This window comes from Phocoena phocoena, chromosome 19, assembly GCF_963924675.1.
Source record: "Phocoena phocoena chromosome 19, mPhoPho1.1, whole genome shotgun sequence".
In the NCBI taxonomy this organism is placed as follows: domain Eukaryota; kingdom Metazoa; phylum Chordata; class Mammalia; order Artiodactyla; family Phocoenidae; genus Phocoena; species Phocoena phocoena.
The window spans coordinates 41892918-41917298 of NC_089237.1; the positions used below are offsets into that span (position 1 = coordinate 41892918).

A 24381-nucleotide genomic window follows, 5' to 3' on the forward strand; every position below is an offset into this window, starting at 1 on the left:
CTTGTGGTACCCATTGTACAGATGGTGAAAAATAGATGGTGCCACGTGAACTCTTTCAGACTGAGGATTCCTAATCTCAGCTCTAATCCAAGTCCAGTTGACTTCCTACGGAAAACAAGAGTAATGAAATGTAGAAACGTCACCGCCTCCTTGTTTCCATCCTACAACCTCGGCCCCGGTAGCGTGGTGAGAACTTGTGCCACTCTGCTAAGAAGCAGCCTTTCATTTAGTTGCGAAACCGAGACTGGGACTTTCTCTGCAGTGGAAGAAAGAGTAAGGTGACCTCAGAAGGAAGCATGCTTCACGAAAGACAAAAGCAAAAGGATGCTTTTCATATTGTGGGAAACTCAAAAAGATATACTCATTTAGCCCCAAAGAAAACAGGTGTGCTTTCCCATGCAGAGAAACCACCAATGGATATTTTTTACTGCATTTTTCTAGTAAGAAAAACGAATTTGTCCCTGGTTGTAGTAGCTCTGTAGTAATCATAATAGTAACCACAAACGCTTATTAAGTGTTTATACTCCAGACACTGCTGAGAAAGCTCTTTGCCACGGATCACGATTTTTTGATCTTCACAAAATGTGTGTGAGGGGCGACACTACCATTATCCCTATTTCATGATTAAGGAAACTGAGGCCTGGACAGGTTTAGAAATTTGCCCCCAGTCACACTGCCCGTCAGGGGAGAAGTCAGGGTTTGCTCCGACCAGACTCAGGATGCTTTCTTTAGTTCACTGCCTCGGGTTCTATTATTTTGTCATAAAGACTAAATAGACTGACTTTTAGAATCTTCTCAATTTCCTGTGAAGAGTTTTTCTGTTTTTCGTTTGCATTTTGCGCTTTCATGATTGGTGATATTTGGTACTTCTACCCTTTCCTTTTCTCTTATAAACTAGATGAATGGACACTGAGTTGGAAATCTGAGGTCTGGGTGAGAGTTTCACTTCTGCCGCTGCCTACCTAAGCGATATGGCCCAGTTCACAGCCTCTTTGGGCCTGGTTCCTTCTCTGGAAAATGAAGCTGTAGGATTGTGACGAAGGTCCACTCCTATGCTGAATACCCCCTTTTCTCTTTCCTCCTACCCCTCTTGTCCTCCCATCCCCCCATCTTTCTTCCTTCCTTCTCGTCCTGGCCACTAGCAAGCCCTCAGGCCCTCCGTCCTCTGCGCTTCTGGTCTTCCATCCTATACATGGCAGGCAGGCAGGCAGGGGACGTGGTGTGAGAGCACACGCTTGTCAAGAAGCTTGGGGACACGGATAGTAAGGGGATGGGCAAGCGGTGTGAGGCAGTGCAGTGGAACACTGGCCATCCTCAAAAGTGTAGGGTAAATCAGCCTTGGCTTTGGGACCTCTCTGCCTCTGCTCTGGTTTTTCCTTGGTCCCCATCATCAGTGTCCTTGTACTGCCCTTCGGCTTCATATCCCAGAGTCCTCTTTGTACCAGGTCATCCCATCCTCCCGTCGTGCCTCATCTGAGCATCACATGGCACTTGTTCTGTATCCCGTTCCCTCAGGACTCTGCTGTCTGTTAAGGAAACAGTATGTCTCATCTTCCTAATGTGTTCACTCAGCATCCCCTCCAAGCATATACTTCATCTCGTCTCTCTTGGTTGCATTGGGTCTTCGTTGCTGCGCACGGGGATCCTCTAGTTGTGGCGAGCGGGGGCTACTCTCCGTTGCGGAGCGCGGGCTTCTCATTGCGGTGGCTCCTCTTGTTATGGAGTACGGGCCCTAGGCGCGCGGGCTTCAGTAGTTGTGGCACGTGGGCTCAGTAGTTGTGGCGCATGGGCTTAGTTGCTCCGCGGCATATGGGATCTTCCCGGACCAGGGCTGGAACCTGTGTCTCCTGCATCAGCAGGTGGATTTTTAACCACTGTGCCAGCAGGGAAATCTTTATCTCATCTTAAGAAACATCTAAAAATTAAGAAGGCCTTCAAGAAATTATGGTGGTTTGGGGCAGAATTCTTTCATTCTGACCACCAATGGAGGACCTACTTTTGCTCCAAAGGCTTCCTAACCCTGAATCCAGTGCTTTCACGATTAAGGAGAGAACACCAGGCCTCCCATGGTGAGGTGGAAGTCAGCACGGCAAGTGGGAGGATACCCCAGGAAGAGAATTTATATGATAACTTTGTCATTTTTAGTTTTTCTTGTAACTACAGAACAGAAAATCATTTGCTCCTGAAGACTATGTCCATTTCATTAGACATGAATGTTTGAAATAGTCCGGAGAAACAGTTTACTTAATTCTGGTTGGCTGGTTAGGGTTCCATGGACAAAGAAGCAACCACCAGCCGCGTCTCAGCCAATTAAGGTTTTCCCAGCTCATCTGAAATTATTGGGCATTCACTTCACTGGTCTATTTAATATTTAATATTCCTCAAAGCACAGGCTACCAAGCAAAGGAGCAACTTACATGAGGCCGTGAAAATTCCTCTTCCTTTAACTTCCTCAGAGTTCTTTCCAGTTTGTTGATGATCGTGTGGGAATCCGTGGGCCTTCGTCACACAGAGTCAGCCCCTAAAGGGAGACTGCTCCACCACTCACCAGCAGAGTACTCCTTTTAGACCGCAGAAACGGCGTGCATCGCCTGAGCCGCCTCCTCCCTATTTTCGGTGTGTTTCCAAGGAGTAGGTTGTTTGTCATGGTTTGGGAGAACTTCACCGTCAGGACGCAGTGACACTAGGGGGAGGCACGCCCATCTGTCCCTAAGGGAGAGGTCCAGAGGGAGTAAAAAGCCTGCTGGCCAGAATGTTCTAGCTGTTTCCCTGCTTAAAGCAGCCCCTCAAGGTTAGAGCCTCTCTCAAGGCCGAGTTCTAGAATCCTCAGCTTCCAGAATGGAGGTTTGGTCTCTTCGGTCAGTCCTTTAAAAGACAGTGTGTTAGCTGTAGGCCTTGCTGAGCAGAGGGGGCTCATTCCCTGCCCTGTGTTCTCAGCATCTTAGCCCTTCCATTCCCTGTTTATTCTCCAGCTGCCGGGAAGATGAGCTTTGCCAGTCGTCTTTGACTATGGTCAGGTCAGAATTCTGGGACGCCAGAGTAATCGCAGTCTGCATTTCTCATTCTTATTCATGGTTTTTCTGTCACTGGCTGTGGCGGGGTCTGGATGAGAAGACTCCTCCCGTACCCTGGGATGCCAGCGTGGCTTCCCAGGTGGTCCCCAACTACTTAGGACTCTTGGAGTAGACACAGCGCCTGTCCAGAAAGAGAGGCCCAGTTGTATGGGTCAGGAAGGGGCCCTCCGTTCAGTCGGAGACCGCGCCCTCTCGTTCCTGCGAATCCCACAGCTCGCAGAGCAGTTGGGAGCCAGCCCCCGCCAGCCCACACTGCCCTGTCAGCATGCCCGTTATTCATCAACATCCCTCTTTATTTTCTTACCAAGTATGATGCTCCAGACCCAGGCGAGATGTGTCATACAGGGGGGACTTCACCTGGTGGATAAGAAGGCATATGTTCCTGCCCACGCTCTGCTGAGTTTTAAGAAACTTCCCGGGCACACCCGTTGGTCTTTGTTTGCCTTCACGGGGAGGCCTTAAGGCGTCGTGCTCCCAGGAGGTTTCTGGGCCCAGTCCCTCTTACACTCTGGAGGCTGGTCTCCGGAAGTCCTCTCTGCGGATTTCACTTGTACGCGCGCCGTGGCCAGCCCATCGCCCTTGCCTGGGATGTGGCAAGTCCCATCATGGGCTCAGCAGTTGCAGCGATGATTAAGGCCAGTTTCTGCCCTCAGAGTACAGTTTCATGAGCTTTTCCCTGTTTGTGCTAAAATACAGTTTGAGAGAGAATACCATGGGGTGGGGCTTCAAGTACCCAAAAAAAAAAAAAAAAAAGGCACACAGATTGATTTTCTTTTTCTGGAGCAGGCATCTGAGCAGGAAAATTGTCACGTGTGGCAAACTGCTGCAGGACAGTTCCCGTGGGCCTTGGTCTTTAGGGTCTCCGTTAATCTTATTTCACATGTCTGCAGGCTAGCCCTTTCTCCTCCCTTTCCTTTTAACTATTTCTGGCTAATTCACAGCCCTGTTTTTTTTTTTGTTTGTTTTGTTTTTTAAAAAGGGAGGAAGGAAGGAAAGAAAGAGAGAAAGAAAGCCTATTTGTCCAGATATTCCGTTTCTTGATGTTTTTGTCTTAAACCAGTCACATACCCTTAGCTAACCCAAATCCATATCCCCATTCCCTTTTAGCAACCCAGTGAGCTCATCAATATGCCAGCAGATGATCTAAGCCCCCAATTATCACCTTCTCTAGAAAGACAAACAAACAAAAACAGCCGGAAGGAGGGAGGGCGGATTGGAAGCGGGTGCACGATAAATGATGCATAAAGCTACAGCCTAAAAGGGGCCTCCGCCGCCCGGCCCCTCGGTGGGCATGCGTGTGTGTGAGCACACATTTTCCACCCGCCGGCCGAAGCACCCCAGCTCCGGGCCGGCGGCGGCGGCATTTTAATGTCAGACGGAATCGCTAATGCCCGCGTTGCCATGGCGACCGCGGGAGCGGCAGAGCTAAAAGCCGCTGCCTGGGCCCGGCGCCGCCTCCCCCGCGGCAGCCCACCCGGGCGGTGCAGATTCGCTTTGTCGTACTCGCTCCCCGCCTCCTCCCTCTCCCTCTTACCCTCTCTCTTTCCTTTTTCATCCCCCTTCTCCCCCTCTTCCATCCTCCCTCCCCTCCCGGACTCCCTCTCCTTTGTTGCCCCGCCCCCACGCTCCCCGGCACCAGCCCTTCCCGAGCTGCCGCAGGTCCTGGACCCCTGGCCTCCGCTCCGCCGCAGGTGCCGGATCAAGCAGCCCGCTCCCCTCATCCGGAGGCATAGGCAGGCCCGGGGCCCGTTTGTTATTCTTGGGGACCTTAATGCCTCACTTGAAACCAGTCTTTTAAAAAGAGGATTAAGAAAACGGGAAGTGTTGTTCTTCCCGCACCTGGACGTCTGCCCTAAGGCACATGGTCTGCCTCTCTGCCCCCGGCCCGCCGTGGTCACCCTGGCGTGAGAGGACCGGCCGAGGCCCCCCGCGGCCGCTCGCTGCCCCCCGCCGCTCCCCAGAGTGACTGGAGGTGACGGTCATGGAAATGCACATGCCTCATCTGGCCTCGGAGAGAACGCAGCAGCTATGGCAGTTCCTCACCTAGATGGGGTTTGCTGCCCCCAGAGCAGAATTACCAGGGCTTCCAGGGCCTGAACTCCTGATTGGGGGCGGGGGGGTAGTGTCCTGTACTGCTATTAGCATCCAACTAAGCTGGTAATAAAGAAAGAGCGCCGAGACCACAGTAATGACCCCCAACCCGTAACCCTTGTGTCATCCATCTTTGTCCTGGGGCAGCACAGCAGCTCTAATGGCACTGGCTTAAAATGTCAGATTAGCTCATGGTCTAGCTGATGCCCTCATCTTCGAGGAAAAAACAAAAAAAGCAAAAAGAAAACAGATTTGTGCCACTCTATTGGAGTGTCCTTTGGTATTTGGTTTAACCCTCTGTTCTGGAATGACTTCTTCCATGTTCTGAAGGCTACACCTACTATTTAAATGATGAAACACTGATTAACAGCCAGCAGCCTTGGACCACTCTTACTTACCATGGTCTTGAGTCAGTGGCTCTGCAGTATCACCTTGCTTCCATAACATACCATGGCCCCGTCACTGTCATTCCTACATCTGAAATGAAAGGTGCGCCTTTAAGATGGTTAAAGGCTGGGGTTTTCCTTTAGAGTCCCTGCCCCCCAGTGAGTAGACGTGTATATGTATGTACGTATTGGCTACATTCACACAGAACAATGCCCGCACGGATGCACACACAGTAAGTGGAACTGCGGTTGCCTCTAGGGAACACTTTCCCCAAGAGTAGATGAGACTAGACTACATCCCCGCACTGATTCCAAAGCATTCTGCACTTTTTACGTTCAGAGCTCTTCCCAGAATTAGGGATAAACAGTGATAAACAGTGATGAGTGTGTCATTCATGTTTACGTACGTCTCCACACCGGACTATAAGCTTGGTGAGGGCAGGAGCAACACGTGTCTTTTATGCCCCTGTATCTTCAAGGGCCAGCACACATTCAGGACTTAGTATGTGTTGAATAAAGAGATGAGAAGTGGACAAGAAGGAGGGTGCTGACAGAGTGATGGGGCCTGGGGGCTGTCCAGAGGGTGAGCAGGGGTGCCCATTTCCACGGTCCTCTTGTGAGCTTAGGGGCCCCCCAGGGACTCCACCCTTCCTGTACAAAGTACCTCAGTAAAGTTGTTCTAAGTAATTCTTGTGTAACTAGAATATGTCTGAAACTCATCAGAATAAAAAGCTTGATGAATCAGTTAAATTGTAAAATAAGGGGATTTTGCCTTTGTCATTTGCCAAGCCAGTTCCTGAGCAGCTGACTGGAGCACTTACCCAAGGCAAGGCAAGGCAGCCCTTCTTTCTGGTCCTTCCCAGGGAAGGTGATGCTTCGGTGCTCTGGCGGCAGGGGCTCACAGGAATACTACCCAGGGCTTTAAAACACTAACAGGGGCTTCCCTGGTGGCACAGTAGTTAAGAATCCGCCTGCCAATGCGGGGGACACGGGTTCGAGCCCTGGTCCAGGAAGATCCCACATGCCGCGGGGCAACTGGGCCCGTGAGCCACAACTACTGAGCCTGCGCGTCTGGAGCCTGTGCTCCGCAACAAGAGAGGCCGCGACAGTGAGAGGCCCGCGCACCGCGATGAAGAGTGGCCCCCGTTCGCCGCAACTAGAGAAAGCCCTCGCACAGAAACGAAGACCCAACACAGCCAAAAATAATTAAAAAAAAAAAAAAAAACACTAACAAACGTCCAAGGGCCCACACGCAGACTGGCTGATCAGAGTCCGTCCAAGTAAGGCCTGACCACTGCTTTGCAGATGCTCCTCCGACAGTTCTGATGCTCAGTCAAGGTTAACAGTGTTGCTCTGAGGGCTCCCAGAAGTGGAGGTTAGGGGAAGCAGGAAACTCACCAAACCCAGAGATTCCACTGCAGCTGTGAAGCTGACGCTGATACACTCTGGGCTGAACAAAGAGATGATTGGCTTCAGCCCACTTCAGGTTGTTTCAGCACCACTCACAGAACCTCTCTTTGCCTTAAAAAGCCTGCAGGGTCCCCTCCTTTGACAGTCGTTTAAAACAAATCAGTAACTGTCTAATCAGGGCACGAACCATTTTTCAGACTTGCCCAGGCAGGAGTGACCTAAATATTACTCAGGGTGTCTGACTTCCAGCCCCAGAGGAAGAGTGTATTTGGTTTGATTGTTTTTATGCTGATGAAGTTGAGCCAGTAATTCAAGGTCCCCATAGGGATGGCTGAATCATTCGATGCTATGAATTAGTTCTTTAGACCGAATGCAGTGGTGCAGAGCTATTATTGAATTACTCACTTTTCAATAGCACCCCTTACGCACTCACTCGATCTCATTTGTTGTGCCATTTTTAATTGATGTGAGCTAAAATGAGCAGAACTTGGAGGGTTTGGTGGGAGTGGCCCAGCCCATTTATAGCAGCCAGGTATGAAGAGCAGATCTCTGGAAAACGTGACTAACCCATTTCCGAGCCAACGGGCGTAGAGGCAGACTGCTCTGCTCTCTCTCCCAGGTAACCCTGCAGGCAGTAAATAGAGCCTGTACTAGAAGCCACGAAAGCTGTAAACACACACAGCAGGGAACTCTGCCCAAATTGCCCAACAAGGTATCAGGTGCAATTGACATTCCACTAGAAGTGTGTCTGCCGCAAGGTCAAGGCAAATTTGGCAAGAAGCCACGTGGGGACACTTTACGTTGAAATCTCTTGGGAAACTGAGGACAGGGAAATAAAGCTTAGTCTTGGGCTCTTCAGTCGAGTTAGTGATTGTGGAGAGAACAGGAACCCTTCAGGTCAAGCAGGAAAAGCACCAGTGTGGCCTGGGCAAACCCACAGGCTGAGCTTTCCCAGCCAGCAAGCTCCAGCCTGGATCCAAACAACCCATTTCTGGGAACTTAAAATCAAAACTAAGATAGCAGTCGAATGGTCTCAAGTCCCCTACAGGGCCTTTGATATGTATCCCAGCAGCAGCAGCATGGTGAATGGTTTCTGTAATGTGGGATTCCCGGGGAAAGTGGGCCTGGAGCACCGCCACCGGTGCCTCTCTCATTATAGGGCCAGAAATAGATGCCGCATCCCAGGAAAGGGGAGGTAAGGCTGCGTGGAATGTTTCATCTGTTGGAATTTTGTTCTGCGCGGCCTGACAAGATTACTGAGTTCTCAGTTCTGTAGCAGTGGCATTGAGTAAGAGTCTGAAAATTGATGCATTATGTACTTGCTTAAAATAGCAAATGCAGAAAAGGAAAAGCAGAGCCGCTAAGAAGTGTGCAGAACATATTGATGGAAAGGCCTCTGTTGCCTCTGTCATCACCAGCATGAAAGGGTGTATCGGAGCAGGGGGTGGATTTTCCATCAAAAGCATTCGTGTGGTAAAGGCTTCTGTACCACAATGAGTCAGGGGTACATTTTTTAGCTAACATAACTGAGTGCAAATCCTTCTGTTCTCAAACAGGTGGTAGAAAGTGAGCAATTTGTTTCTTTTCATCTCAGTGTTCTGGGTTGGTTCATGAGATAGTTGCTTCTATTTTAACCTTGTTGAGTTCCCCCTTAGAACAGAAATCCCCCGTTACTTGCTACCTAATCAGATATTCTGCGCTGTGGATCACAGCTGCCTGGATGGGCAGCAGGGTTTAGTGCGAGTGAGGTGGAAAGTGCATAAAAGGAATGTGTCATCTGCCCCCCGAGAGGAAAGCATCATCTTTTGTCAGCAGAGATCGGATTTTAAAATACTCAAGAACAAGTTAAAAGGGCTTTCTGGAATCGACAAGCCTTTTCACCAATATGGCCCTAGGAGGTGGCATGGTTATTGCTTAAGGGGCTATCCATGGTCAAGAGAAGAGGCCTTGAGACACAAGGGCAGGGTCCCTTCAGCCCCTGTATCAATTGTTTAACCAACATTCTAAACATAAGGACCTCCTTCTTTAAAGCACTTGGCTCCATTAACAGACGTTCAAGGGGCACTTACTCCGAGCCAGGCATCGCCCTAGCCCCCGTGCCTATGTATAGTTTGGACTTTTTTTTTTTTTTTTTGCGGTACGCGGGCCTCTCACTGTTGTGGCCTCTCCTGTTGCAGAGCACAGGCTCCGGATGCGCAGGCTCAGCGGCCACGGCTCATGGGCCCAGCCGCTCCGCAGCATGTGGGATCTTCCCGGACCGGGGCACGAACCCGCGTCCCCCGCATCGACAGGTGGACTCCCAACCACTGCGCCACCAGGGAAGCCCTATTTTGTCCTTTAACTCTCACCAAAACCCTTTGGAAAAGCATTACCACTGTTTATTATCCCAGTTCAGGAAACCAAGCTTCAAAGGGTAAGTGATCACCCAGAGCCATACCGCTGGATTCACACCCTAGACTGGCTGATTCCAAAGGCCTCTTCTCTCCACCAGGCCCCATTGTCTCCTGTCTCGATTAAGCAACATTCCTAGAAATACACAGAACCTGGAAGTCCCAGTCCCCGTCTCCTCCCTGCTGCTGCTGCCAGCTGCAGTGTCTGACTCCCGGGTGTGTTATAGCCAGAGTTCCAAAGGACTGGTTAGTATTCACGAGAAATCACTTTTTCCAGGCTCAGCAAGCAGTTGGATGTGCAAACCACCCCTACATGGGAACTTGAACTAACTGTTCAGTAAACCATAATGTGCTGATTGTTGTCGGACAGTGACCAGTTTCCGGTTTCCTATAGGTCACCACAATTCTAGAGAATGTGACCTTTTATTTGCAGAGCAAGAATTAGGCCTTTCTTTTCCTCCCCAGCCCCCCGCCTTTATAATTTGCACTATTGCTCCTAGGAATACTGCTTTTAAAGTTTGAACATTTTCAGATAAAAATTGCTGGAAAGAATGGTGGGAAAAGTATCAACAAGTAGACCACTGATGGGCTTCCCTGGTGGTGCAGTGGCTAAGAATCCGCTTGCCAATGCAGGGGACACGGGTTCGAGCCCTGGTCTGGGAAGATCCCACATGCCGCGGAGCAACTCAGCCCGTGTGCCACAACTACTGAAGCCCGCGCTCCTAAAGCCCGTGCTCTGCAACAACAGAAGCCACCGCGACGAGAAGCCCGCGCGCGGCAACGAAGACCCAAGGCAGCCAAAAATAAATAAATAAATAAATTTATATATAAAAAGAAGACCATTGAGACTTCCCTGGTGGTCTAGTGGTTAAGACTCTGCGCTTCGACTGCAGGGGGCTCAGGTTCAAACCCTGCTCAGGGAACTAAGATCCCACATGCCGTGGGGCGTGGCCAAAAAAAAAAAAAAGAAGACGACCATTGAATAAAAAGTGAGAAACGTTAAGGAGTTTCGGGTGCATGAGAATGGTACTCGGGCTGCTCACTTGCCATTTTAACACTGAATTGTCAAATTGGAGGCTTATTTGCTTCATATAGCACGGAATCAGGATAATATTGTAAATACTTTATAGCAGAATTTGCTTACAAAATAGGTTTGGGAAACAATTTTGATACGTGATCTCCCCACTGGATCACACAGTCCTTTAAGGGAGGGAGAACAATGAGGTATATGTTCCCCAGTGAGTCCTCATAACATGTAGCGAAACCCTTTGGATCATTTCCAGAGGAAGTGAAACTCAACATTGTCCAAAACCAAACTCACTCTCTGTTTCCTTCTCCATCACCCACGCTGACAACCTAGAGATGTGGAAGACTCTACCTTTTACCATCTACGTTCAGTGGTCACCAAATTCTTGCTCTGAAGCGTCTCTCAAGCCTGACCTGTGTCTGCCCTGTTAACAAACACAGCCCTTTCTTCCCTGATTTAGTTTCCTACCCGGTCTGTCTGCTTTTAAATGCCCCCATCAGTCTATCCTCCACATCACCTGTTCCCTATCAATTTCATGTATTCGCTCGTTTGTTAAATAAGCACCTACTTTATGCCAGACACTCTTAGGCACAGCGATAAGGAGGAGGTCCCATTCCCGTGGAGCTTCCCTTTAGGAAGGGCATGGGAGCCATAGGAAGACAGACAGTGAACAAGCCAAGAATCGAATAGGTCAATTTCAGATAGCGGTAAGTGCACAGATAAAAACAAAGTATTATCTCTCTTCTCCACTCAAGGATCCTTAAGTGAGTCCCCATTGCTTGCAGAGTTAAGCCTAAACTCTTCGCCTGTTATCTCCCCCAGCCTCTCTCCCACCAGTCTCCAGACACAGTTGCATCCTGAACTACAGCCCCACGCTTGCCGTTCCCTGCATGTTCTCTAAATTTCACTTTTAAGCTTCAACAAGGTCATCTCTGTTCGTCCAAGTCCTCTTCACCCTCCAAGGGGCAGTTCGTCACCTCCTGTTCTTGGGATTTGGAGATCTGGGCTGGGGAGGCCCAGGTAGGCTGCAGGGAGGAAGGGCAACTAGAGCTTGAGGGGCGTCGCGGGAGGGAGGAGAGATGCTGGCCAAGCCGGGCGAGGCCGCTAGGCTGAGGGTGTGCCTGTTCCCCGGGGATTCAGCACCCTGCCCCGCGGCTCTGGCTCCCTCCACGTGGGTGGGGAGCAGCGTGAGGAAGAGAGATTAGGTCACGTCGTGGACCGGGGTGCTGGGAGCCCAGTTTATTCCCATGATGCATTTGCATTTCAAAGCCTCAAGCTCCGGGCCCGAGAGGCTGCACCCGGCAGCCAGCAGGCAGAATCCTCCACTCCCCCACCCGGTGCTTCCTGAGCGCACCCTGCAGCCCTCTAATGGTGCCAGCTTCCATGCCTTACATAGTAGCTATTTGTCAGCAAGTCGGCCTCCCTCCCCAGACTCTGAGCTTCTTGAGAACGGAGGCTGTTTTATTATTTATCTTCTACCCCAGAGCCTTAGACTCAGATATTTGACGTAGGACACGTTTCAAGATAATGCCGAGGAATTCCTGAGCTCGTGGCAAGACTTCTCCTTAGTTCCCAACCCTGTTCAAAAGTGCCATCATTAATCTTATTTAAGCATTCTTTGATGACTCTCTTTTTAGTATATATGTCCCCTGTGTGTGTGTAGCTGCAAACCGCCTGAAATGCCCAGTTCTCGGATGGCAGAGGCTGGGGTCCTACAAACTCCCCTGTGCAGTGGGCCACAGCCCCACACACATAGAAGCTCAGATGCTTCTTGATGGTGAATAGAACAGGTAGATACGGAATGGCATTCCAACAAACCACTAAAAATCATCTGTTCAAAGGAAGATGCGGATCCTGGTTTGTGTTCAATCCAGGCTTATTTAGCACCTTCATTAATGATGTGAATAGAAAATAAACACCAATGTTCACAGACGGAGCTAACTTTGGAGGTACTGTTAACAGAAGTATCAGGATAGGAGGAGCAGAAATGTAAGCAGGAAACAGCCAAGATGGAAAAAAAGAAGAAAAAAAAAAAGCTTAACACAGCAAAGAGAAAAAAAAAATCTCTTAAACAGATATTTTTTGATAAAGCCCCAAAGACAACAGAGCAAATCACTGAGATGAGAAGTTGAAGGGAGACAGAGAAAGAAGGGAGAGGTGGGAAGAGAGAAGAGGTCATGGAGGGTGGGATGGACGCAGAGGACCTGAGCTCAGGCTCCAGAGCCGACACCCTCTTGTTGGAGGTGACGGGGCAGCGCCCTGAGGGGACACCACCCCCGCCTGTGATGCCGCTCTGTCCACAGCTGCCATCCCATTTGTTTTGTGGTAGAGGTTTGGTTTGGTGGTGTTTTGTTTTGTTGCTTCTGTTTTCTGTTCTTTCCTCATATCTGAGGGAGCGGTGGGTTTGTTCTTTTAGTTCAGTTTTGAAAGGTTTCATTATCCCCGGCGTAAAGCATCAATTTGGACATTTTGGGAGGGACAGAGGAATGCAGCCTGTAAAGAGTCCAGATTCCAAATCCATAAGGCCAAGTGGAGCATCCTCACTGCCTTGGTCTCTGATGCTGGCGGAAGGGAAACAAATCCAAGGGCCGAGCAGCAGTCACTGGGCCTCTCAGGATGGGCTCAGCGAGGCCACGTCCAGCACACAGAGGCCAGGCCCGGGTCCGCCTTGCCAGGGGAGGGCCCCCGACGCACGAAGAATAGGAACCTTCTGGTTGACAAAACCAGAAGCCAGGAGCCTCCACAGAGAGCTACAGGCCTCCTCAGGGACTCCAGCTGGAAAGTCAAGATGCCAGTGTGCCGGGGAATAGTTTAAAAAAGTACCTGAATTCTCCAAGCACCAGGAGAGCACCCCTTCTTTGACAGCCTGGAATCAACCAGGCCTGGAAACACCAATGTAAAATGTCATAAATGCCCAGGAAGCGAACGACAAGTGGTGACAGTGGGGGTCATGGCTGTGGGTCAGGATGCCCCAACCTTAACACCGTGACAGCAGATTCCAAATGCTATTTCCTGACTCGTAAGCACCAAGTATTAAAGACTTGCACGCAGCAGAGGTATTGCCCCACGCTACAGCTAGACACATCCGTCCATCTGAGGTCTAAATGCAGTGGGGCAAAAAAAATAAACTTAAATAAATCAATAAGTGGAAGGGAGCTTCAATGTGTCACTCAAGAAACAGACACCACTTTGCGGCTGTGCAGAGCTCCTCGACCTTGCTAAGCTTCTGTGCCCTCATCTATGGCGTGGGCATAATGACAGTGCCTCGTAAGGTGTCAGCAAGGATTAAATGAGATGATGCATGTAAAATGTTTAATACGGCGCCTAGTGTGTGGAAAATTCTCCATAAGTGGAAGATGATGATTGTCAAGCTCCCCTCCCCCAATCCAAGACCCCTTTTACAGCTACACAAGACGCGCTGCTAAGTAGCACCAGCCATAGCCAGCAGACGGCTAAGTGATCGTGGGGCCTATCTGTTCATATCACTCCGGGTATTACTGAGAAACACGCATGGAACCAGTGTCTACTCGTCTCCATTCAAACCTCAAAAAAAAAAAAAAAAAAATGACAACACGTTCATTGATGTAATTCCTGGAACTTCTTCAACCTTGCGTGTATGTTTCCAAAAATCCATGAGTCCAAACGTTTGTCATCCTACGAACATTTTTGTTTCCCTGAGAACTTCATTAGCAATGGGGCAGCAGCACCTAATATGTGAGAGTTTGGATTTACAAAGCAGAGTAATGATCCACTTTGCAGAAGGGTTCTTTGGCTCCCGAAAAGCATCCCTGGAACAGCGGGCATCCCTAGTGCCTCTTCATCTGCCTTAATCACACTCTGTACCTCAACACACCCTCGCACAGAGCACAGTGCCAGGAAGGCACCTGCTCCCCAAAGCCCAGCCCCTGCTCACCGATGGCGCCAACTCACTTCTCAACAACGCTGCTTTGAAGATGCTTGACATTGCCCTCAGGTCTTCTGGTTAATGTCCAATGTCGAAATTCTAGGTTGACGGTTATTTTCCTTAAACCCTTTGACGAGTCTGTGTTTTCATTTCCCCCCCCCTCATATTTGATGAGAAAGCCTGTTATTCCTTTGCAAGCAACGTCTCTTCTCGCTCTGGGTGTTCTTCAGGTTTGCTCTGCCTTTGGTGACCTGCAGCGGATCTGCTTTTCAAGAAGTCAAGAAAGCTTGAGGTTTCCGTTTTTTACTGAAAAACCTTTGTGCGTGTGTATCTCCTCACGCCGTGGTTCCGTGCCCTTCCGCCAGGCTGGGAGGCAGACTCCCGGTGGGCTTTCCTAGGCCGGGCGGCCTCGTGCTGACCTCAGGCCTGGTGCCCTCGCAGTGGCCTGCACGTCCTGGACTTGGCATCCACTGGCCTCCCATCCCCTCCTTCCTCCTGACTGCCAGAGTTTACCACCCCCCTTTCCTGCAACCTCCACTGGGGAGTTGTATTCACGTCGGAGACACTTGTAAGCGGTCGGGAAAGCTTGTCAGCTCCGATCACAGCACAGCACCATTGCCTGCTCAGAGCTTCGAGAGAACTGGGGACACAGATGAACACCCAGCTCAGCCTGGGGGTGGGGGTGGGAGGCGGGCGGTTCTGGAAAGCTCCAGGGAATGACTGAAGAGGTTTCAGCAGGGGGACGACAGGATCTTTTTCGTGCCTCTGATGACACTGTGTAGGACACGTTTGAAGCAGGGTGCCGGGCAAAGCGAAGACAGAGGAACGGGTTAGGAGGCTACGTTTGGAACCAGGAAAAAGGGGCTGAGGTTCTGGGCAGTGATGGTGGTAGCGGAGAGAGAATGAGAAGGTGAAATGAACAGAACTTGGTACCCTGACCTGGGCAGAGGAGGGATCCAGGCCGATCCAGGCTTTCTGTCTCCGTGATGGGTAGATGATGCCACCTCTCCCCGGGACAGGCTTGACAGGAGGAGGGAAGCAGTTTGGGGAAAGGGCCAAGAGAATGAGCTCAGTGTCGGACATAGGAAGACTCAGCCGTCTGCGGCACATTCAGGGAATTTGTCGGGTCGGTGGCTGCACATGTGTGCTTGGACCTCTTGCTGGGACAGGGGACACTGGGTAATTGTCTGTCATTGAAACCACAGCATGGGTGACACACTGTAGGAGAATGTACAAAATGAAAAGGACTAAAGGTAAAACAATATTTAGGGAGTGAGGAAACAGAAACATACTGCTGCAGGATTCCTGCTGCTTCTTGAGGTCTGACATGGCCCCTTCTGGAAGCCGACACCGGCCACCCACGCTTAGGTGGCCCCTGTGCGTATCTCGGTGTTTGTTAAACTTTGCCCATCCTCTCAGTGTTGATGGGTGCCTTGAGGTCGGGGCCTGCATCCCACCCATTTTGTGTTCACTCTCTCTGGACGAAGCCCACCTCATCGCGGGCGCTCGGTAAATACCCGCCAAGAGAAGGAGAGCGGGTGGGGGAGGGATGGGTGATGGGGGCCCAAGCGAGGAAAGCCCTGGGGGAAGGGGGTCCCTGACCGGAGGGCCAGGAGGGTTGGGGGATGGGCGGGGGTTCCGCCCACTGGGCCAGGAGCCTGCGCGGGGGGCCTCGGCGACGAACGTGCTGCTGCCTAGAACCATATAGTGACTGGAGTTTTATTTTCTAAATAAAAGTGGTGTCACCCCATCCCTCACCAGCTACAAACCCAGAGAGGACTCAGTAGGTCGGGGATGCAATGCCCCCCCCTCTCAGGACTGCTGGCCTCTTAGACTCGCTCTAGAAGTGACTGTGGTCGAAGTGTCCATTCGACCCTGACAAAAACAGAAGTAGCCCTTCCTAAAGCAGGATTTTGAAAGAGCTGCCCTCTGTGATTTGACATGAACAGAGGGACTTCCTTCTGGAAGGAAGCGAAACACACGGGTCACAGCTGCAGACATGGGCGGGCCACTGTCCTCAGGGAGAGCTGGAGACCCTGCCCTTGTGTCCCGGCGGCGTCTAGGTGGAGGGCCACCTGTCCTGATGACGCCGGGGTTTATCGTGAAACACTCACTCCGCGTATCACCCCTGGGAAAAGCATCTGTTTACGACCTGCCTGTGCTTGGTGCAAGGCAAGCTTCCCCACACACACATCGTGTGACCAAACACAGAGAATGCTGCGTTAGTGCCGAAGGCTCTGGAACTGCTGGCCACTCCCCCAGAGGATCCGTGCGCCAGGCCGCTGCACTTCACCTCACTCCCATCCCGGTTCCCTTTCAAGTGTTAGAGCTCCAGTAGGAAATGCCACTGGAACGCCATGGAGAAAAGAGGGTGGGCTCAAGTCCCAGGCTGCCAGGGGTAAGAGTCTTCTGCTGACCAGGGGTCTGTACAGGAGGGGACATGTTCTGGGCTGCTTCAGCCCCTGGAGAGACTTGTGATGTCCCACCCTGTGCAGGACTTTTCAATGCGCGGCTGCACCAGCACGCCCGCGGATCCGGTCTTTCATTGACCCACGGATTTCTCTGATGAGCAGAGGACTGGAGGAAACGGAAGCAAAGTAACTTGATCAAGGCCATTTGCCTGCAATGATAGCTTGGAGCAGATGAAACAAGATGAAAGTCCCCGAATTCCACAGTTTGCTGAGCCATTAAATCCTGTAACAGAAGATGGGGAGGAAAGCCCCTCCCCCTTGCAGCCAGCCAGCCTCCATCGCAGCTGTCACCCGCAGCTATAAAATCTCCTTTCTTTTCTTGAAAAAATAAGGAGGGTGCCCTGGTTCCGTAAAGATTTCCAGTGTGTGAAGCGCGAGCAGGAGATGTCACCGGACCCCCTGGAGTGTCCACTCCCTGTGTGTTGCTCGGGCCCTGCCACTGCTCTGTCTCCAAAATAGGCACAAGAAACCCTTGCCACTGCTCTGTCTCCAAAATAGGCACAAGAAACCCTTCACAAGAAACCCCTTAAAACCATTTTGGTTTGAACTTAAAATGGGGAGAAAAAACATGGTTTGAGGACAAGTCCTTATTTTTCCTTTAGATCAACCCATTTTAAAAAGATTATTGTGTGGACTTCCCTTGTGGTCCGGTGGTTAAGAATCCGCCTTCCAGGGCAGGGGACGTGGGTTTGATCCCTGGTCAGGGAACTAAGATCCCACATGCTGCGGGGCAACTATGCCTGCACGCTCTAGAGCCCGCGCACCACAATTAGAGAGAAGCCCTCACGCCGCAATGATAGATCCCACGTGCTGCAACTAAGACCGGATGCAGCCAAAAAAAAAATTTTTTTTAATGATTATAAAATACCCATAACTTAAAATTTACCATTAGTCACAGTTAATACATTCACAGTGTTGTGCAACCGTCACCACTGTCTAGCTCCAGAGTATTTTCATCACCCCAAAAGGAAACACCCTGACTCCTCTGCTTTCTGTCTCTGTGGATTTGCCTATTCTGGACATCTCATATAAGTGGAATTACAGTATGTAGCTTTTTGTGTCTGACTTCTTTCACTTAGCATAATGTGTTCAAGGTTCATCCGTGTTGTAGCAGATATCATTACTTCATTCCTTTTTATGGCTGAATAATATTTCACTGGATGGATAGACCACATTTTGTCTGTCCCTTCATCAGTTGATAGATATTTGGGTTATTTCTACCTTTTCTTTTTTTTCTGAAGTATAGTTAATTTACAATGCTGTGTTAGTTTAAAGTGTACAGCAAAGTGATTCAGTTATATATATTATTACATATTATGTATATTATATATTATATATATTTATTATGTATCATATATTATTTTCCAGATTCTTTTCCATTATAGGTTATTACAAGATGTTGAGTATAGTTCTCTGTGCTATACAGTAGGTCCTTGTTGTTTACTTATTTTATATATAGTAGTGTGTATATGTTATTCCCAAACTCCTAATTTATCTGTCCTCCCATTCCTCTATCCCCTTTGGGAACCATAAGTTCGTTTTCTATGTCTGTAAATCTATTTCAGTTTTGTAACTAAGTTCATTTATATGATTTTTTTAGATTCCACATATAAGTGATATGACGTGATATTTGTCTTTGTCTGGCTTACATCACTTAGTATGATAACCTCTAGGTCTATCCATGTTGTTGCAAATGGCATTATTTCATTCTTTTTGTGGCCAAGTAGTATTCCATCATATATATGTACCACATCTTCTTTATCCATTCATCAGTCAATGGACATTTGGGTTGCTTCCATGTAAATAGTGCTGCAGTGAACACTGGGGTACATGTATCTTTTTGAATTATGTTTTTCTCTGGATATATGCCCAGGAGTGGGATGATACTATAAAACTCCTAGAGGAAAACATAGGCAGAACACTCTTTAACATAAATCGTAGGAATATCTTTTATGGATCTGTCTCCTAGAGTAATAGAAATAAAAACAAAAATAAACAAATGGGGTCTAACTAAACTTAAAAGTTTTTGCACAGCAAAGGAAACCGTAAACAAAATGAAAGAACCTACAGTACGGGAGAAAATATTTGCAAACGATGCTACCAACAAGGAATTAATCTCCGAAGTATACAAACAGTTCATGGAGCTTAATATCAAAAAAAAAAAAAAAAGAAAGAAAGAAACAACCCAATCAAAAGATGGGCAGAAGACCTAAACAGACATTTCTCCGAAGAAGACATACAGGGACTTCCCTGGCGGTGCAGTGGTTAAGAATCCGCCTGCCAATGCAGGGGACACTGGTTCTAGCCCTGGTCCGGGAAGTTCCCACATGCTGGGGAGCAGCTAAGCCCATGCACCACACTACTGAGCCTGTGCTCTAGAGCCTGCGAGCCACAACTACTGAGCCCGCGTGCCACAACTACTGAACCCGCATGCTGTAACTACTGAAGTCCATGGGCCTAGATCCCGTGCTCCGCAACAAGAGAAGCCACTGCAATGAGGAGCCCGTGCACCACAACGAACTAGGCCCTGCTCGCTGCTACTAGAGAAAGCCCACATGCAGCAATGAAGATCCAGTGCAGACAAAAAATAAATAAAATTAAATAATTTTAAAAAGACATACAGATGGCCAAAAGGCACATGAAAAGATGTGCTAATTATTAGAGAAATGCAAATCAAACCTACAATGAGGTATCACCTCACACCAGTCAGAATGGCCATCTTGAAAAGGTCTACAAATAATAAATGGTAGAGAGTGTGTGGAGAAAATGGAACCCTCCTACACTGTTGTTGGGAATGTAAATTGGTACAGCCACTATGGAGAACAGTATGGAGCTTCCTTTAAAAACTAAAAATAGAGCTACCATATGACCCTGCAATCCCACTCCTGGGCATATATTAGGAGTTTTATAGTATCTGGTCTTACATTTAGGTCTTTAATCCTTTTTTTTTTTTTTTTTTTTTTTTTTTGCGGTACACGGGCCTCTCACTGTTGTGGCCTCTCCCACTGCGGAGCACAGGCTCCGGACGCGCAGGCTCAGCGGCCATGGCTCACGGGCCTAGCCGCTCCGCAGCATGTGGGATCTTCCCGGACCGAGGCACGAACCCGTGTCCCCTGCGTCGGCAGGCGGACTCTCAACCACTGCGCCACCAGGGAAGCCCCATGGTCTTCAATCCATTTTGAGTTTATTTTTGTATATGTTATTAGAGAATGTTCTAATTTCATTATTCTACATGTAGGTGTCCAGTTTTCCCAGCACCACTTATTGAAGAGACTGTATTTTCTCCATTGTGTATTCTAACCTCCTCTGTCATAGACTAAATTGACCGTAAGTGTGTGGGTTTATTTCTGGGCTTTCTATCCTGTTCCATTGATCTATATTTCTTTTTGTGCCGGTACCATACTGTTTTGATTACTGTAGCTTTGTAGTATAGTCTGAAGTCAGGGAGCGTGATCCCTCCAGCTCTGTTCTTCTTTCTCAAGATTGCTTTGGTTATTCAGGGTTTTTTGTGTTTCCATACAAATTAAAAATTTTTAATTCTGTTAACTAGAACAAATGAAAAATGCCATTGGTAATTTGATAGGTTCTGTGAACTAGAACAAATGAAAAATGCCATTGGTAATTTGATAGGGATTGCATTGAGTCTGTAGATTGCCTTAGGTAGTACAGTCTTTTTAACAATATTGATTCTTCCAATCCAAGAACACAGTATATCTTTCCATTTGTTTGTGTGGCCTTCAGTTTCTTTCATCAGTGTCTTATAGTTTTCAGGGTACAGGTCTTTTGCCTCCTTAGGTGGGTTTATTCCTAGGTATTTTATTCTTTTTGATGTGATTGTAAATGGGTTTGTTTCCTTAATTTCTCTTTCTGATACTTCATTGTTAGTGTATAGAAATGCAACAGATTTCTGTATATTAATTTTGTACCCAGCAACTTCACTGAATTCATTGATGAGCTCTAGTCATTTTCTGGTAGCATCTTTAGGATTTTCCATGTTTAGTATCATGTCATTTGCAGTGACAGTTTTACTTCTTTTCCAATTTGGGTTCCTATTATTTCTTTTTCTTCTCTAATTGCTGTGGCTAGGACTTCCAAAACTATGTTGAATAAAAGTGGTGAGAGTGGGCATCCTTGTCTTGTTCCTGACCTTGGAGGAAGTGCTTTCACTATTGAGTATGAATGTTAGCTGTGAGTTTGTCATATATGGCCTTTTTTGTTTTTTTTTTAATTTTTATTGGAGTATGGTTGCTTTACAATGTTGCATTAGCTTCCACTGCACAACAATATCAATCAGCCATACACATCCAGATATTCCCTCCCTTTTGGACTTCCTCCCATTTATATGGCCTTTATTAAGCTGAGGTATGTCCCCTCTATGCCCACTTTCTGAAGAGTTTTTATCATAAATGGGCATTGAATTTTATCAAAAGCTTTTTCTGCATTGTTGTAAATAATGCTGCTATAAACATCCCTGTACAAGTTTTTGTTTGAACACCTGTTTTCACTTCTTTTGGGTATATATCCAGGAGTGGAATTGCTGGGTCGTGTGGTAATTCTGTGTTTGACTTATTGAGAAAGCAAACTCAATCCACGTTGTCTTACTTTGTTGTCTGCTGATGGCAGTGTGGACGGCACCAGCCGGGGGCTGCTTAGCTGCCTAGCTCTTCAGACCAAAAAGCCAGTTCTTCTTCCTGCCCTCAACACATGGAACCACTCACCCCCCTCTCTTCTGTCCAGATCCCACGGCAGCCCCACGGAGACAGGCAGGGAATCAGGGCAGGGCCACTCAGGGCTGCGGTGCTGGGGCTCTGCTTGCTCCAGGCCAGCAAGAGGGCCAGGATGAGGGTCGAAGGACCCCTCACCCAGATCACGGGCTGTGCATCTATCCCCAGGGCAGCCTGGCTCCCACAGGAATGGAGAAGTGCCCGAGTCACTGCCTCCAATGGGCTCTGCTATTTTTATGTCCAAGTCTGGTTAAAAATAGCCGTCCTAAGCCAAGGTTTTAGCTGCAGCTGACAAGACATTAAGCATCAGATACCTAATGCCCATGAGAGATAACCACGGGTCTCTTCCTGTGTTCATTTTCTGTTTCTACAAGATGTTTAACAAGAAAGGGGGCTTCCCTGGTGGCGCAGTGGTTGAGAATCCGCCTGCCAATGCTGGGGACACGGGTTCGAGCCCTGGCCCGGGAGGATCCCACATGCCGCAGAGCAACTAAGCCCATGCACCACAACTACTGAGCCTTTGCTCTAGACCCCGTGTGCCACAACTACGGAAGCCCGCATGCCTAAAGCCTGTGCTCCGTAACAATAGAAGCCACCGCAGTGAGAAGCCCGCACACCACAACGAAGAGTAGCCCCCGCTCGCCGCAACTAGAGGAAGCCAGGGCACAGCAATGAAGACCCAATGCAGCCAAAAATAAATTAATTAATTTTTTAAAAAAAGAAAGCAGGTAGGAAACAGCCATGAGGAAAGCCCCTAACAACATCTCCATCCCTGCCCCCCGGGCGCTCCAACAAAGCCCAGCCCAGTGTTCTGGGCACTCAGAGGCCAAGAGCGCCACTGCCCGCGGGCCCCCTTCCTGCGGAAAGTGAGTCTGAGTGATGGTGCCGCCCAGACCAGCCGGTGCCTGGGCAGTGCCTCCCTGTCCCCTGGGCCAGGCGGGCGGAAGCACAGTTGTGCCGGCCTCCCCTGCCGTCAGACCCTTGGCATCCCGTCCAACGCCGAGAGCAACAGCCACCCAGGGAGCCTGACCCGCCCGCCCCCAGCGCCGCCCTGGGGAAATGAAGGCGTTCAGAGCACAGGGAGCAGGGCCTTCTCCTCTCACCTCCCAGCGCGGAGAGCGCCGATGAGGCACGAGGCGCAGCGCGGGACTGTGCCGGCCGCTGAGTCTCCCAGCTCTTCCATCTGCGGCATCTGAAGTGCGTTCAGTGCCCCGCGGGGCGCCTGAGGACGGGCGCTGCTCCTCCCCAGCAGGTGCGCAGCCACCCCGCGGGCACTGGGCACTCCGGGCCCTCCGCCTGCTCAGCAGGTGGGAAGAAGCCCCGCTGGGCCAGCAGGGCCACATGGCTCCTGGGCAGGGGAACGGGCTCCTGCCCCGCACGCTGCCAGCCACACAGGTAGAAGCACCGCTGACCCTCCCTCCCACTTCCCGGCCTCCAGGAAGCTGACGTCCAACCGGTTCTAACAGCGGGACCCGCGACAGGCAGGGCCGAGCCGGGACTCACAGAAGACATTTCTCTCATCGTCGTCGTAGTCAGGTACCATGTGCGGGGAAGAGTCTCCACTTATCACTGGACGCAGCGCCCCCCAGGGCTCCGTGTTGCCACCAGAGAGAACTGATAAACAGTGTCATCAGAGCCCCGTGCTGTGATATCCCCCTGCTGACATCTAAAGCCCAGCGACTGGTCCTCAGCCTCAGGCCAGAGGGCGGTGGCCGTGCCGCACTGCGGCTCCCTGCCCTGTACTAACCCACAAGCGGGTTCTCAGGAGCCCGGCAGCGCCTGAACCTCGGGCCCTGGCTCCCCCAGGGCTTTGGTTCGGGACCGCAGCCCAGCACCATCTCTCACGGCCTCATCCTCTCTGTGCCCTGGCCTGGAGGAGACACCTGTGAGGCCCAGGGACTGCCGGGGAGACTCCCCCACCTGGGCCCCCTGCTAACCGCCTGTCTTCTTTTCGGTCCTTCCAGTGAGAAGCGCCACCTTCAAGTCAACGTCACCAACCCTGTGCAATGCAGCCTGCACGGGAAGAAGTGCACCGTCTCCGTGGAGACACGGCTCAACCAGCCGCAGCCCGACTTCACCAAGAACCGCTCGGGCTTCATCCTCAGCGTGCCGGGCAACTGATGCGCAGGGAGGTGGGGCCGCCCGAAGCCCGCCCCGCTAGGCTCCACGCTGGGAGGGGCCCCCGCCTCCCCTGCGGCCCCTCCCCGAGGCCCACCCCCTGCTTTCTGCCTTTGGCCTCCGTCTTCCTCGGTCCCAACTGTCCGCAGACCCCTCAGCAAACCAAAGACCCCGTGTCCTGCCCAGCCCCTAGCCACCACCCCACCCCACCCCCCACCCCCGACTACAGCTCCCCTGCAGTCAGAGAAGGCCGCCCGCTGCCAGGCCAGGTCAGCCTGCCTGACCCCGTGACCAGCAGCTGGCCCTGCAAGGCGAGGGCTCGGGGAGCCCGGATGCAGTTTCTAGCCAAAGCCATGCCCCCGGTTTGGGGGAGGTGAGCTGGGGAGGTAGCCCTGCTCTCTCCCTGGGCCCAGCTGCCCTCTCCCCAGGGTGATGGCAGCCCCATGCCCTGGCTCAGGGAGCTTCTCAGAGCTCCTCGTGGACCCCCTCCCCGCCAGCAGCCAGCCAAGACCACCAGGTGAGCAGGTTCACCTGTAGGGCCAGCCCCTCAGCCCAGGAGCCAAGGGCCGGCAGTCTGTCCTGCCCAGAGCCTGCCCCCAGCCCCGTGGCCACCTCCCCAGAGAGCACAGCGCAGGGGATGCTCCAGGGATCATCTTACTTAACCACACAGCCTGGGCCATGGTTGTCTTGCACTTACTTTTGCAGTTTGCTAATCAGATATCATGTCTGCTGTGCCCACACTCGTGTCAGGAACGCTAATTAATAAAATAGAATGGGGGGTGGGGA

At 50.4% G+C, this 24381-nt stretch overlaps 1 protein-coding gene and 1 non-coding gene across 2 annotated transcripts in view; both read left to right on the forward strand.

Annotated features, from left to right (window-relative positions):
* The window catches only part of MYO1D (myosin ID), a 341349-nt gene extending 317751 nt beyond the window's left edge, over positions 1–23598 (forward strand). Inside the window, exon 22 of the mRNA XM_065896475.1 lies at positions 23442–23598. Coding sequence (XP_065752547.1) covers positions 23442–23598 — 157 coding nt within the window. The remainder of the gene's footprint in view (positions 1–23441) is intronic.
* Positions 10202–10274, forward strand: TRNAR-UCG (transfer RNA arginine (anticodon UCG)). The gene has a single exon. It is a non-coding gene; the product is annotated as a tRNA-Arg (tRNA).
* Positions 23599–24381: the final 783 nt, after the last annotated feature.